We start from the raw sequence: 14,954 nt of genomic DNA, 5'->3' as shown, positions 1-14,954 counted from the left end.
ATTTTCAGGGCCCTGCGTTGTGAAGATGCTAGGAAGACCTTAGGAATTTTAAAACATTAATATCAAGTAAGAGAAATATTTATTAAGCATTAAAGTAAGTAATCTTATAAAAGAAGAAAAAAGACTCCCATATTTCTTTAGGTTATCTTTTATGGTTTTTCTCAGTTTAAAAAACCTCGACCAAATGCATGCATTCAAGAATGAAGGCATCTTCAGGCTCCGAGTCAATACGTGAGGTTCACAGAGTTTTCCAGCCAGGTAACTTAAAGTCTGTCGCTAAGCACGATGTCAAATGGAAGCCTAGCTATTCAGATATTAAGATTCCTGGAAGGTGACAAATCTCTCTTACATTTGAGTATAAATACCTACCGTGATTCTAATGAGTCTGCCACATTTCCGCGACCGCAAAACAGTTACTACTCCTTCGATCCTTGATGGGTATAAGGAGCCACGATGGTGCTTGCGCTCGTTTCAATCTGTTTTCCATTTCATTTTCGGCAAATATCGCGAGCTTATGTATGGCGTCGATAGGGAGCTTCGTGAAAGAGAGGTCCTTGATGGTGGCATATCTCGTGGGGATAACACTCGAGTTTGCCAGTTCCTTTGGGTCGTTTCGCGCGATGCGACGGGATATCTGACACTGGAAGACATATTCATGCGCGATATCGATCAACATGGCTTGCTGATCGAGTCATCTCTCAAGCCGATATACGAACCCTGGACGCGAGTAACATACTTCTGGGATGGAGAACGGATGGCGAAGATATATGTTAATCAGCGGCAAGTGTAGTCATTGTTGGGATGATGATAAATAGTAGATGACTACGTCTAAGGTGGCTACGGTGCTTCCAAGTCGTTTGAGACACCATAGCAACTCCAAACCCTTCGCACATATCAGGCCAATCACATTACTTTGAGATTCATGTTAGGGTGAGTCAGCATCTCGTTTCCTCGTTGAAATGGTACATGAAACGCGGCCGGGCGTCTTGGACGTCTTTGAGGCTTGGGGCAACAACTATCAATGCGAGGCTCGATCATCCCCAGCCCTTTCTATTTACCTAGGCTAAGGTCTAGTCTATCACAGTAGAAGGTTGAGGCGGAACAGTGACCACAGCTGCTTCCCATAAAGCCCTTCCAGGAACATTATGGACAATACCGATCCACGGAAACGGCTTCACTTTAGCCCTCGCCTCCTCCCAGTTCCTTATCTCCAATAGGTTTGAGGCCTCGCGAATTTCATCCAAGACAAGTGTACCGCAATCCCCATTCGTCAACGAAAGCCCATACACAAACACTATCCAAAGCCACAAAGGCCGATACTCTTCTCCCTTCGCCAGTAGTGCACGGTTCTTAATATGCTTCCTAAGCAGCTTGTGCAAGAGCTTACAGTGTACACTCTTAAGATAACTTGCAGACCATGTGACGGTAACCAAGAACGCTAACAAGGCCAGCTGCCACACATCATCCATCAGATCTTGTGGCCTCGCGCCACTCAGCGGTGCAAAGTCGACCAGTCTCTGCCACATCGAGATAAGCACATCCTGGTACTGCAGACCCGACATCTTTGCCTTCCCGGGTCTTCGGCACAGCGCCAGCAGTTCACGTGTGACCTGCCGCAACAATTCACTCATCTGGTTCAACGGATATGGGGGATTCCGAGCAGATATCGGCCCTGCCGCTGCTGCTGTGAGTCCCGCGTTACCGAAGCGTGTGCGTGTGCCCTGCGCAACCGCGAGTTCGATGTCGGTGCGGCAGATCTTGTGGAGTAGTGCGCGGTTGCACTCGCGTATGTCGGAGATGCCGCCGGGCCGGAAAGTGAGGAGGTTCTCAAGGCCTTGAAGATGCATGGTGCTGGCGGTGAGGTTTTGAGTTATGTTTGAGTGGATTGCGAGTGAGATTATTATAGCAATGTTGGAGTCTTTCTGAGCAGAGGCTGGCTGAGAGAGTCGAGGGTTCATGAGACGAAGGGCTTGGGAGAAGTGACGAGTTGCTTCGATGCTTTCGAGACTGGGGGTTGGGATGTTCCGTAGGACGTTGAGATACGTCGCTGCCATGGCGAGAAGACAGTGCAGGCCTGGAGCTAAGGTTAGTGGTAGTCTCGCGATAGGGGATGACGAGAAAGTTACAAGCTTGGTCTGCTACCATGTACCTGAACCATGGTGAGCCAATCTCATCTGTAGGTCTACAGAAGGCGTACGGATATATGATGTTGCAGATCGCAGTATGGACTGAAGGTGGTTAGTGAGCTGTTGTTGTGGAGCTAAGCCAAGATAAACTGACATTCGTAGACATAGTATCGCATGGACGGAGTGAACTGAACCGGGAATGAGAAATACGTATACTCTTTTCCCGAGTATGGATTGTTGATAGAGTATGTAGTGTCTGTGTCTGTGTCTCTGTCTGTGTCTGAGTCTGCGATTTCTGGGAACAATAAGGCATTGCCATCGTTATCGACAGCACCGTCGAGGCTCTTGGCAAAATCTTTCTTCGATTGGTCTAGACCCTTGTACAAGTCATTCAATTGAGGTGCAGCATGCCTCTTCCCACGACCTTGTATTGTACGACCAAGATTCTTGCCCTTCATAACATGACTTCGTATCGTCTTGCGAGCACCAGGCTTCTGGGTGGAGTCATTGTCGATGAACTGGAACTTCATCGTCACGTGAGAACATCACAGTTGAATGTATATAGGATTCGTTTCGATCGCTTATTTAGGGTGAAATGCGATGAGAAGTTGGGAAAGCATTGGACATGGAGGTGAGATTACGTCGTTGTGGGTAAACTCCGTAAACCCCGAGAGGGGCAATGGTCATGTTAGTCAACGTCCATCCAGATTATGTTGAGGCAACAATTGAAGTGAAGTCTTTGTGATATCCCAATCGTGGACAGGTGAGAACATCGGTCGCATGTCCAAAAGAAAATGACAGCCCAACTGCAGGCATGCGATTTCCAACTTTGCAGGAGTTGTTCTCTTCAACGGACAGTCGCACGGTAATTGATCTCACTGAGAAGTGAAGAAGGTATTACACAAGAGCTTTTTTTTTATTGTTTCTCGTACTCGTGATGTCCAAGCACAACATAAACCATTCCATTCTCGCCGATCTTCCTCTATCTACCAGAAGCTTCTGCAGCGCTGGAAGGCTAGCATCCCAAGTCTGTCTACTTACGCTTGGAAAGGGGCTCGCCATCCCTGATCTTGCGCTCGCCATACTTGGCGATGCGGATAGCATTCACGTTGATAAACCCAGTTGTGTCTTCGACACTCCAATCCATGTCAAGAGTGTCCTGCATTCTCATGTTAGTTTTGATCCGAAGTGGTCCTCTTCAGGTACTTACCATGCTACTCTCTTCTTCGCTGTAGAGATTGGATGTCTCGCTGGAGCGGCCAACGATGATAACGTTGCCCTTGTAAGCCAGAGCTTCGACCTTGCCATCAACCTGCTTCTGGCTGAAAGAGATCGCCTGCTGAACGAACTCGCGTTCAGGCGTAAAGTACATTCCCTAAAAAGATGTCAGCAATGTCTAATCCGACAGGACTTGAAGGGAAGGGGCTACGTGCGTTGTAGATACATTGCGCCCAGTCATCCGAGAGACGGTCGCGAATGATGCGCACCTTGCTATCCATCACGAGACCCTGAGCAATCGTTAGCTGGAGTCCTAAACTTATTAAAGATAGAGAGTGTTTGGGTTGGCTCATGCTCAGGTGACTCTTGACTCCCTGGATTGGTATTTTATTGCAATGAGCAACGGCACAAGCCCAGAGCGCTGGTCAGGACTGCCACATGAAGGCCGGATTGCAGAAGCTATGGGCCTCAGGGGCTGAGGTCCAGCTGCTTTGGCTAGTAGCCTGAGCCCCTAAGGCTTTCGAGGGCTCTTGAGGCAGCTCCGCTTCTAAACGGCAACACAATTTCGGCCCAAGAGACGACTCTGGAATCGCATCAAGGGATATCAAACACCGCAGCATGAGCCAATCCAATGCTCAAGGACGTGACAACTTACCTCAAGGTTTTGATGCAGCTTGCGCAAAATAGTCAAGCCGGGGGTATCTGTATACAATGTTAGAGTATCCTGTCAAAGTGCATGGGGGATAGCGGAATAGGTGTCGCCTGCGAAGGGGCCATGATCTACGTCGCCGGCCGCCAAAACATCGACGATGCATCCGCAACCTCAAAGACGTCTCCAAAAACAACAAATCATTAGAAAAGCAAGGAAATAGTCGAGACTGACCGTAGCAACCACGAGATTTTAATCCTGAAATGAAAAAAATTAGCAATCGCGTGCTGATGTGAAAGTGCCCTGAGAGTAGACTTACCGATGAACCTCGACTCGACGATATCCTCGCGTCCAATACCTGGCACTGCGTCAGTACTCGCTTGAAAGCCCTTCGGTTCGCGGTCCTACCGTTGGCACGACCCAACTCGTTGGCCTCCTTGAAGATCTCCAAGGAGCCAGTAACGGTCTTGCCATCAACTTCAAGCTTAACGGGAACACCCTCAGCAAAGTGGACGGTGAAGCGAGTAGGCTTATCGGGAGCGTCCAGGGGATCTTCGGAGAGGCATTAGCGTAAAATCTAGAAGTTTGTAGGCTGAGTCGCCTCACCAACTGTGCGCTTCCACATGTCCTTCGGGGGCTCCTTGTCGGTTTGCTCGAGAATCTAGCAAGTTCAGGGTCAACAGGGCGCAAAGAGAGGTGTTTCCGTAGTAGGACTTACACCGGCCTCGTATGAGCAGTGCTATCGGATCGATAGTTAGTATTACGAAGAAGAAATGGGACCTTTCATACATACGATGATGTTGTCGTCCATAGACCATGGGGCCTTGGGAGTGGAGCTGACGGGGATTTTCTGCTCCTCGGCGAACTTAAGAAGATCCGCACGTCCCCTGCAAAATAATTAGCTCAAATATGCAGTAGTGAATACAATAGGAGGCTTACTGGAATCGGTTGAAGAACGCAGGGATGCGCCAGGGGGCCAGAACCTTCATCTTAGGGTCACATGCCTTCCACGCCAGCTCGAAGCGGACTTGGCTAGAAGAAAGTTAGTACGGTACAAGAGCAACAGAGAGCGACAAAATATTTATCGGGATCATGATCAAGACTTACTCGTTGCCCTTACCGGTACCTAGGGTTAGAGTTACGTGTTAGTGACTGGATCGAACAGTAATGAGACCAGTAAAACCACGACAACTTACATCCATGGCTGAGGATCGTGCAGTTGTTATCCTTCGCAACTTGCACCATTGCCCTGGCCAATACCGGCCGGGCTAGACTTGTGCCGAGAAGGTCTTCAGGGCATTAGTGATGTCATCGAAGAGCGTCCGAGGTGAACCATCTTACATTGTCCTTCATAGATAGCGTTGCCTGGCGGATTCTGTTAGTAAGCCCGCTACATTACCATGAACAGCCTGTAAAGACTTACACTGGATGGCGGGCCACACCAAGTCGTCAATCAGCTCCTGCTGGACGTTCTCGATGATCATCTTCTCAGCACCGAGCTTCAGCGCCTTGGCCTTGACGGCATCGAAGTCTTCCTCCTGGCCGCAGTCGCCAAGGAAACACACGACCTCATAGCCTTGAAGGACGAGCCACCTAAGAGTCATTGGTCAACTCTTGTTAAACAATCCCACAGCTACGATGATTGTCGTCTCCACATCGAGCTCGAAGACTTGACAACGTCGTAGTCTTCTCGCCGCAATCCGTCAGAAAGCAAAACATGGGGGGCGCAGTACTTAAGAATAGTGGAAGTATCCAGGCCTGTCAATTGGTCAGAATATCTGATGTTGATGTTGATGATATTGCTTCTGGAGCTCTCAACTTACCGCCAGAGTAGGCACTGGACAAGGGTCAGTTATCTTGCTCGAACCAATTGAGTGACAAATGACTTACAGGCAAACACGTTCGGGAGCCATGATGAATTTCGTTCAAAGTTTCTTGGACAACACAAGACGTTAATGTTGGCAGTGACTGATAGATATATCTCGATCAAATGTTGTTATCGCGCGAGTGTCCAGCTGTCGAAGTTTTTTGGATGCAGCTCCGAAGACGGCCAAAGCGAATCACCCCGCAATGCTTGGTGGGGCAATGCCCTCTTCTGTTGGGTCACAAATTAATCCGCACACGAAATGAGGTTGACAGAAATAAATGGTAGTAGTGAAAGGAGGTACTAATCAATATATTTATGTCACCACCTCCGTCTTAGGTACTATCGGTGCCCAGATCTTGGTTGCTTATCTCTTATCTTCAATGCAATGGTCAGTGACAAGCGCACGTGATCCATCCTGACCCCCGCTTGAATTATTACTCCATACTGGGAGATAAGGACCCTTCGGTATCCAGCTGACCAAGGTAGGAGCCTCACCTGCTAACAGGTGAGATCGTGGTCGAGATCGTGACCGATATATCACGTGTCTAGGTAGCTCCAGGGTAGGTAGGAATATCACAGGTGGACGAAACAGCTGCTCACAGGAGATGGCATTTACACAGGGGTCAAGGCAGAGACCAGCAGGGTCAGGTCTCCCACACTCAGAGGCAGAACCAACACAATTCATCTTCTCAAAGCTTCATTCCAGTCCACCTGTCTATCGCGAGCGGTGATGTTAATGCCTTGAAGCTTCTCTCTGGTTCTCTCTGGGGAATCAGGCCACGGAAAGCATCCATCACCCTCCTGGAAGCCGCCCTAGAGCAATTGTGAACTCCTCCCCACGATCTCTAGGTATCCATCGAGGTGCGGGCTGAGATGTCGCGGATTCGCAAACGGAAGCGAGCGGGCGACGAAGATCCCCCACGCCGATAAAGGTCTCATCTTCAAGATTAGGATATCAAGGAACGAAAGGCTCCAAGAGCCACCAACGATAATTCGCGATCCCCAGCAAATATCAGGAAGAAAGCTCCACCAAGACTATCCTTGCCACCTCAAACAGATACATTGCACCAGCTATTGTCCATTATCTCAGTCGAGCCAGGACATGGATGAGACGCTCAGTCGCCAAGATGACGAAGGTGATCTCGAAGCCAGCAACAATAGCGATGTCGATGATAGCGATGTTTGGAAGGCACGAATTTTCGGGAGTGACTAGGTATTGAGGTAGGTATTCATAACCTTCGATAAAATGCCGAGTTCCAGCTATGAAGAAGAACAATAGAATCCCAGCAAAAGAGCATTCCAAAAGCCATCAAGAACAGAGAGGAATCCAGTCAAAGGTATCGAGGTAGATGGGTAGTAATATGAGTTTCGGGGATTCCTTCAGCCCGTAGTCTTGACAATATCCTCGGTCCCAGATCTCCGGTCACCCGAAAAGCAACACACAACACTCAGCCGCAACGATATAAAGGCAAGCACTCTTCCTCTTACTAGCTCTAATATGAGACTTGAAATTTATCGAGCCTTTTAATAACGCCTTCTTTAGACTCACTTATCAAATGGTCCTGGTGCTGGGTAAATTTCATCGCTAGATGACCGATGGTGGCAAACACTCAATGCAGACCCTCGTGACTGTCTATCTGTCTGAATCACTCGTTAGATCACCCGGGCTATGATTAGACAGATGAGAGCCTCCAAAATTCTCCATGAGCTCATAGACAATCATCGCTATGGCTCACTTCGGGTTTTCAGCTTCTTGTCATGTTGTCTTGATTCTTCCACTTCATGCAAGGCAAGATCAGCCGAAGTGAATCAAAGACGTTTTGCCACTTTCTGCCTTAACCTGGATACAAACATCCAAGCTGAATCTTCAGTTCCAATAACGGCATTATGAAAGCAGAATTGGAACTGGTGGTCATCTGTAAGCACCGTTCAAGGCTTTACTGGAGGCGAAACCGCCATGATTTCAGGTCCAGACCGAGACAGGTGGCGTGAAAGGCTCAGCCATGCTCCAAAACTTGTTTTGAAACTCGAAATAGGAGATTCGTTTGCCTCCATGATCCAATAAATCGACCGATTGTGGCTTCTTGTGCTGGATTCTCGGCAGAAACATCTGAGCCGAATAGCCAGCGAGCACCTCGGCCTCGGCCTCGGCCCTTGGTTATGCACAGTGATGATCAGTAAAGGGGTATTCGAAGTGATCTACGAGCTGGATCTTGCCATACAGTCCAAGCGTTCCCCAGACTTCCCCAGATTCCCCAACAAGACAACCTGGGGTTGTTGGTTCACCGCGCCAGCCGAGAGAGATATCCAACCAAAACAAGAGACAATCATTCTTGAAGTTCAACATCGTTTCATTGATGGCTTAAGCCATCGGAAGTCAACGTCCTTCACGATAATATCTCTCATTGATCTTCGGAGCTTCACCGAGCAGTAGATCAGAACCATGATGGTGTAGTGAAATGATCTGAGAGCCGAATAAATCCGAGCAACCACGATGATCAAGTCTATCATTTACGATATAGCTAGGCACTATGAAGCCATAGACTAGCAACAAACAAAAGGACAAGTTTAGCCGCGCAGGGCTTGCACTAATACAAGGCAACCATGATCCCAGCTGAAACTGGGGTAATGAGACGACAAACGTGGGGAAGTTTGAGGAGGAGGAGGAGCTTTGAGTCTGGACATTGATGCCCGAAGTGGTGTGTAACGTACAGGACTCGGTCCCGATGAGAGTCGGCAACAAGCCCGGGGATGCCGGCGCAACGAGAGAGCAAAGGCTACAAAGCAAATTTTGCAACAAGACTGAGATTACTGAGTGAGGAGAAATTCTCCGTGCTATTATCCCCGCTCCCGAAATCTAGATTACTAGGCAGGCTAGGGTAGAGGTCGAGATTCCAAGTTTATTGTCTTGGCTAAGCCATACGGATAGCTCGGATTACGAGGAAAGCCAAGAGTTGGGGTTTGGTATAGGGTATTGGCGATATCGTTCGATAAACACCATCGTGACTGTCAAGTAGAGGTTGATACGAACCCAACAGGACGGAATGGCACACTCACGTTCGTAATCTGCAGATACCACATGCCAAAAACGTGGGCATAGATAGCGCTGACGACTACGGGCGCATATGATGAACGATGCATAAGATCATCCTTGATGTTGAACCCCAACGAAACGATGCAACAAGATCAAGCGACGTGGCTGTGATGCTGCATGGAGGTTGTACGCCATCCGGCTGTCCGAAGATGCAAACGTATCACAAACAGAACAAGTAAAAGAAGGATCGAAGACATTCCGCCAAGAACTCAACGCATGAGACGAGAAGCCTGTTGATAACAACGTCAAATAGCATGTGGTATGTGACGATGTGCGGAACAGCCAATGGCGAATAGTGCGGAATGATCTGACCTCACAAAGCAAAGATAGCACGAAAAAAAAGTTTGAAGATGGAAGGGGGGCAATGAAACGTGGTTATGCAGGCATCTCATCAGGGGAATGTTAGCCAGTGATAGGTTGGCGAATTGGTGGTGTGAAGCAAAGAGATGGTGCGATACGCTCTCGTTCTATGTAATCTTGGGGGCAGCTCTTACGAATTGGGGGGGGGGGGGGGGGAGTCATGGAGAGAAAAAAGGCTGAAGAGCCAAGAGTCAGGAAAAGTCAGATTTAGCCAAATGGCATGAGGAGAGGAAATGCCCCAACCCTAAAAAGGTCATGTTCTCCGGGTGGCAGTGGTAGATGCTGGGGTAAAGCCTGAGAGTGAGTGAGAGTGCGGAGTAGTGGAGACTGAGGACAATACCGAAGGGGTGAGATTTTAGATGACAAGAGAGAGTAGATGCTTAGAGATGAGATGTAGATTCTGTCGGTACTTGAGTCATCTCAGGCCATGTATCCACAAACATGGCATCATATGAGAAAGTAGTGATTAGAAGACAATGACAAAACAAGGTTCTCATCCGTGAATATCTACCGCGTCCACTTCTCTAACTTGACTTATTCCTTAGGATAAGGAACGGCGTGGAGGATCAGTGGAGAACTGCCATCAAGCTTATCTTTTACCTTAACCTGCCTAAGTTATGAGGAGAACCCCAGTGCCATGTGATGAGAAAAGAGATTGTGTGTCTGGTTTTCCTTGGAGGAGTCTCCGCTTACGCTCAACAAAAGCGCACATCCGGTATCTTAGCCGTGAAGCCATATCCCTGTAGGCACTAAGCAGGGGCCACCCTCCATCTCCTTTTTGTCCGTTCCATGTTTTTGGGGAATTCATTCGTGTACGTAACGAGACATCTTGTTTTCTCCAAAGTTAGGGGGGAATAAAGCGGTAAGAGGAGAGGAGAGAGGGTGAGTTACTTGGAGAATGTTGCAGTCTGGTCGCTTTAGCCGAGGGTATCAATGTTCCGGACGTGCGGAGCTTGAGTGTACTAAGAGTCTCCAAATCGATGGAAGCATGGAATGGAAGCATCAGATCTAGCACTACGTATCAAGTAAAGCAAGAAGATGAGATTCAATCTGAAGCTGTCAAAATGCAACCCCGTTCTTTCCCGTACGAACAGGCTTCCCCAGAATCTTCATCTTGCTTTTCCCCGGAATCTCTTCTTCATCTCCATATTCCCCCGGATTTTCTTGATGGAGCCAGCTCGGGAGTCGACCGGTCGATGGAGACGCGAAAGTGAGCTGTTGGGTGCTGCCAGTGAGACAGAGACAGCGGCCGAGGGCCCTGGAAAAAAAGACAAGAGTGGCCCACTGAGGCCCAGCGCGGTAATCAGCCCGGGTCCTGTAAGCAGCCTAAAACAGTCGAGTTTGAGTGGGTAATTCCCCCGCAAAATTGGTCCGGCACTACAGCCCAGCGCATCTGGGGTCTTTCATTCGCACCAACCAACAGAGTCAAAGAAGGCCACTAAATAACATTAACATTAACCTGTAACTTATGCTTCTTCCCACACGGAATTTCCCCTCTCGTAGCAGCGCTATCTCTCACACACACTTCTTTTCCCCTCACCGATCTCACGCCGCGCGTATTTGCCATGTGGTGGCGTCCCAAGCGCATTTCACCTTTGCTCCCAGTCTCTTCCTTCTTCAAGACAAGATCATCCCTACAGACTCACACTAGATCTAAAAGAGGGAGCTTCCATTGATCCGATATGAGCTACGGCTGTCAAGATAGCCGAAACCGTTGAGGCAAGCCCCCGAGGAAGTGAAGTAATGTAGATGAGGCTCTTTTTTTTCTTTCTCGAAGCCACGAGATCTGGTAAGTCTGCTGGGCGTTTTCTAGGCACTTGACTTGGCAGATACGTGATGAAACATCGTGCCTGACAAGATGTACTACGCTGTGATGCTATGCTGATTTACTACTACGTACGGCGTATGTTTGCCTTATCTTGGATATTATGATGCATACACGTGGAAATATGCAGACTTGATAACTATGCCTCAGGTAGTGGATGCCTTGCCATGTGTCTTAATGCATCCAATACTGCCTGCAACTGCACCATCAGGGCCCGTCGGGACGGACGGCAAATTATCATCTCACACATACATCTCGGACACAACGACAGCCTGCTTTTCTCGGGGTCCGTGGGCGACGCACGGTTACAGGGTGTCAGTGTCAGTGGTAGGTAGATTGTCATTCCAGTGAATGACATATGGTAGGGCCATCATGGTACGATGTTGTTAATGGAGATCGCCCATGAGACACAAGTAGTCTAGACAGGGTTGTTCAACAGATCACCAAACAAGAGATGGCGATGTTCTACGTTAGCATTGGCATATTCAAGTCCGACTGAGCAATACGCCATACCGTCGCATGCTCCCGAAATAAAATGGGAGCGGGGATTTGTCCCATTGCATTCTACGTCTGGCGGCGCAGTTCCCTCCCTGCAACTATCGGGGTTGCAATATCTCTCCAGTACCGACTTGGCATACATGAGAAATCTGTGTCAAGCTTTTTTGTCACGCTTGGCTGATGGGCTTGGAAATCTCTTGGGAACCATCACACAAGATCGGCAGAGACTATATCTCTTGTTCACTTGGCGCTCATCGTACAATGAAACAATTCAGTGTTCGCCCAAACAACAGGTCTATCCTGGTAAGAGAAAAAGAGGCCACCCCGAGTATTCTCAGTCGAGGCTCTTTCTGTCCTCATTCACTTTTCCTCTTCCCTGGTCAGCAGGGCCTAGACAAAGTGTGGGCGTTCTTCCTTGGCATTACAGTACATGTTTCTTTGGGGGCCCGGCGATTGGTCTCCGAGCGGGGGAAAAGAGAAAGAAGACAGACAACATGGGGTAAGATACGTACAAGTGCAAGCCAAGATAACATGGGGTAAAAAACAAGGTGTGAGTGGAGTTTCTTCCCTTAAGTTTAGTTGTTGGTTGACCCCTGTAAAGATTGGAGTTGGAGGTGTTGGCCAGTCGCATCTGGGCCTTTTGAGATTGGGCGACACACTCTATCTCTGTCCTCTGCATGCGACGCACACCTTGTAGAGTGAGGGCCTTGCCATTCTAAAATGACCCTTGCTTAGTTGCCGTTCGCGCGGAAAGTGGATTTTATACGACGGAGGCTTTTTCGAAAATGGGACTGGGCTTGCTTACAAGGGCCATACCTTGACAGTCGCAGTGGCAGTTTCGTTGTAGACACCCCGAGTATGGATCTGGGGTACGGTAGGTAAAGCTGTATCATCCAAGGACACTGTCTGTTCTGTTCCTCTCTTATTCACTCTGGTATAAAGAGTGGGCTCTTCCCCAGACTATTTCCCCAGTTCTTGTTCTTCAGATCAGAAGCATCCTCTCTCATCTCCTTCCCTGAGGACAAACAACTCTTTCTTGCTTGATCCCTTTTCTCTTCCCATCATCCCAAGTCAAGAGAAGTCACAATGCTTCACCAACACGAGAACAAGGTGACCTCTGGTCAGGTTGACAGCTCATCAACCGAGAAGGTCGACTATGAGAAGGCCGTTTCCTTCCATGAGGATGCCTCCCAGGAAGTCTTCGATGAGCCTGCCACCAAGCGCCTCCTCCGCAAGATGGACATCAAGCTTCTTCCCTTCCTGGCTCTTCTCTACCTCCTCTCTTTCCTCGATCGTACCAACATCGGTAATGCTAAGCTCGCTGGCCTCGAAGAGGCTCTGGGCATGACTGGCAAGTGGGATTACAACGTGAGTGCAATTTTGACTTTTACCAATCTGCCGGAATATGCAAGGTACTAATATGCATCTTAGATCGCTGTCGCCGTCTTCTTCCCCTTCTACGTCGCAGCCGAGATCCCCTCCAACATGGCCATGAAGCGCTTCCGTCCTTCCATCTGGATTCCCAGCATCATGATCGCCTGGGCCATCGTCACAACTCTCATGGGTATCACCCACAACTTTGGTGGTTTCCTTGCAACTCGCATGGCTCTTGGTCTCGCTGAGGGTGGTCTCTTCCCCGGTATCACCTACTACATCACTCTCTGGTATAAGCGACACGAGTGCGGTCTTCGCATGGCCATCTTCTTCTCTGCTGCTACTGCTGCTGGTGCTTTCGGTGGCCTCTTTGCTCGTGGTGTCATGGAGATGAATGGCCTTGGTGGTCTTGATGGCTGGGCTTGGATCTTCATCATCGAGGGTCTTATCACTTTCGTCTTTGCTATCATGGCTTTCTTTGTCATGCACGATTACCCCGATACTGCCAAGTTCCTCAACGACTCTGAGCGCAAGGAGGTTCTCCGACGCCTTGAGGAGGATCGATCTGTTCTCTCTGATGCCTTCAACATGAAGTTCGCCAAGGATGCTCTCAAGGACTGGAAGATCTGGGTTCACATGATGATCACCATCGGAATCTACACTCCTCTCTACTCCATCTCCATCTTCCTTCCCACCATCGTCAAGAGTCTCGGCTACACCAACGAGATGGCTCAGCTCATGTCTGTTCCTCCCTACGTTGTCGCCTGTCTCTTCACCATCGGTGGTGGTTTCGCTGCTGACAGACACGGCCAGCGTGGTATCTACATGATCTTCTTCTGTGTTGTCGCGTAAGTATTTCTCCAACCCGCCAAGATTCTAGAACGGGAGATCTTCCCGACTTGGCACATTTACAACACCTCATTTACTAACATTTCTCTCAGTATCATTGGTTTCATCATCCTTGCCACTGTCGACTCCCACGGTGCCAAGTACTTCGCCGCTTTCCTCATCACCTGCGGTATCTACCCCAACGTTCCCCAAGGTGTCGCCTGGAACGGCAACAACATTGGTGGTTCTCTCAAGCGTGGTGTTGGTATTGCCATGCACGTCGGCTTCGTAAGTTTTATCCAGATGTCTCAGACATATTCAGCCACAGTTTCACTAACATCTCATTAACAGGGTAACCTTGGTGGTGCCGTCTCTGGCTTCGTCTACCGCAAGGATGATGCTCCCGACTACCGCTCCGGTCACTGGACCCTCGTCGCCACTACTACCATGAGCTGCATTCTCAGCATCCTCATGACTATCTACCTCCGACGCGAGAATGCTCGCCGTGACCAGACACACAAGGCTCCTCATGAGTACACCCGGGCCGAGAAGGAGTTGGAGCAGGACTCCGGCGACAACGCCACCTTCTTCCGATATACCGTCTAAGCGGTGGATATTGGACGTGATGTCTTGCAGAACATCTTACAGGACATTGCATGAGTTTGTATGTGAGCGTTTGGTCTAGCGAAAAGGATTATTACGATTGGACGGAGTAAAAAGGAAACACTTTTGCATGGATATAAGACCTATACATCTTGAAGCTTGTATAATGAAATAAACCTCTGATGAAATGAGGTATTCCACAACTGCTGGCTCTCACTCTCACCTGTGATCATTTGCCATTTTCTCCGTTCACCTGTCAGGTGAAACATCAATAAGCCAACAATCAACATCCCTGACCACCAACAAAATAAAAAGACCTATCGGAAGCCAGAACACACGCTGCAGTGAAGATGCACAGGGCTCAAAACACGGCTGACAGTGGAGGATCTCACCGACCGAAATAGTTAATAGACGCTGGAAAATCTACCGCAGGGGACCTTTTGCTCAGTCTAGGCCTGCACGGGCAGCAGGGATATTCACAGATGAAGATCTACCGACCCCAGTCTCAGGAA

General features: G+C 48.9%; 3 protein-coding genes across 3 annotated transcripts; 1 reads left to right on the top strand and 2 right to left on the bottom strand.

Moving 5' to 3' along the window:
- Positions 1–376: 376 nt before the first annotated feature.
- FOBCDRAFT_189184 (uncharacterized protein) lies at positions 377–2,728 on the bottom strand (the record flags this gene model as incomplete). The annotated part of the gene is made up of 5 exons (XM_059608676.1): positions 2,281–2,728; positions 1,388–2,080; positions 1,083–1,294; positions 913–1,050; positions 377–640 (listed from the first exon to the last, which is right to left on the bottom strand). The coding sequence occupies exons 1-5, from the start codon at positions 2,654–2,656 to the stop codon at positions 377–379; spliced, it is 1,683 nt and encodes a 560-aa protein (XP_059467830.1). The 5' UTR covers positions 2,657–2,728.
- A 295-nt stretch (positions 2,729–3,023) lies between these two features.
- On the bottom strand, positions 3,024–6,021 carry FOBCDRAFT_230938 (argininosuccinate synthase). Its single transcript, XM_059609848.1, has 18 exons — positions 5,884–6,021; positions 5,817–5,830; positions 5,727–5,751; positions 5,417–5,586; positions 5,335–5,358; positions 5,190–5,282; positions 5,101–5,119; positions 4,933–5,025; positions 4,787–4,880; positions 4,712–4,732; positions 4,600–4,654; positions 4,402–4,545; positions 4,313–4,351; positions 4,228–4,251; positions 4,000–4,046; positions 3,560–3,634; positions 3,337–3,501; positions 3,024–3,285 (listed from the first exon to the last, which is right to left on the bottom strand). Exons 1-18 carry the CDS (start codon positions 5,904–5,906, stop codon positions 3,160–3,162), a joined length of 1,251 nt encoding a protein of 416 aa, XP_059467829.1. The 5' UTR covers positions 5,907–6,021; the 3' UTR covers positions 3,024–3,159.
- A 6,583-nt stretch (positions 6,022–12,604) lies between these two features.
- On the top strand, positions 12,605–14,651 carry FOBCDRAFT_230934 (major facilitator superfamily domain-containing protein). The gene is made up of 4 exons (XM_031189666.3): positions 12,605–13,005; positions 13,069–13,859; positions 13,953–14,127; positions 14,191–14,651. Exons 1-4 carry the CDS (start codon positions 12,724–12,726, stop codon positions 14,443–14,445), a joined length of 1,503 nt encoding a protein of 500 aa, XP_031033651.1. The 5' UTR covers positions 12,605–12,723; the 3' UTR covers positions 14,446–14,651.
- The last annotated feature ends 303 nt before the right edge of the window (positions 14,652–14,954 follow it).

Source organism: Fusarium oxysporum, chromosome IX (assembly GCF_013085055.1).
Source record: "Fusarium oxysporum Fo47 chromosome IX, complete sequence".
Taxonomy (NCBI): Eukaryota; Fungi; Ascomycota; class Sordariomycetes; order Hypocreales; family Nectriaceae; genus Fusarium; species Fusarium oxysporum.
This window is presented reverse-complemented; position numbering and strand designations above follow the sequence as displayed.

Excerpts from the sequence above, each read along its gene's own strand:
- FOBCDRAFT_230938 (XM_059609848.1), bottom strand. The coding sequence starts at position 5,906 with ATGGCTCCCGAACGTGTTTGCCT. Across the intron at positions 4,733-4,786 it reads CTATGGACGACAACATCATC|CACTGCTCATACGAGGCCGG; the intron begins GTATGTATGAAA and ends TCGATCCGATAG. Across the intron at positions 4,252-4,312 it reads CGTCGAGTCGAGGTTCATCG|GATTAAAATCTCGTGGTTGC; the intron begins GTAAGTCTACTC and ends TTTTCATTTCAG.
- FOBCDRAFT_230934 (XM_031189666.3), top strand. The coding sequence starts at position 12,724 with ATGCTTCACCAACACGAGAACAAGGTGACCTCTGGTCAGGTTGACAGC. Across the intron at positions 13,006-13,068 it reads CTGGCAAGTGGGATTACAAC|ATCGCTGTCGCCGTCTTCTT; the intron begins GTGAGTGCAATT and ends TATGCATCTTAG. Across the intron at positions 13,860-13,952 it reads ATCTTCTTCTGTGTTGTCGC|TATCATTGGTTTCATCATCC; the intron begins GTAAGTATTTCT and ends CATTTCTCTCAG.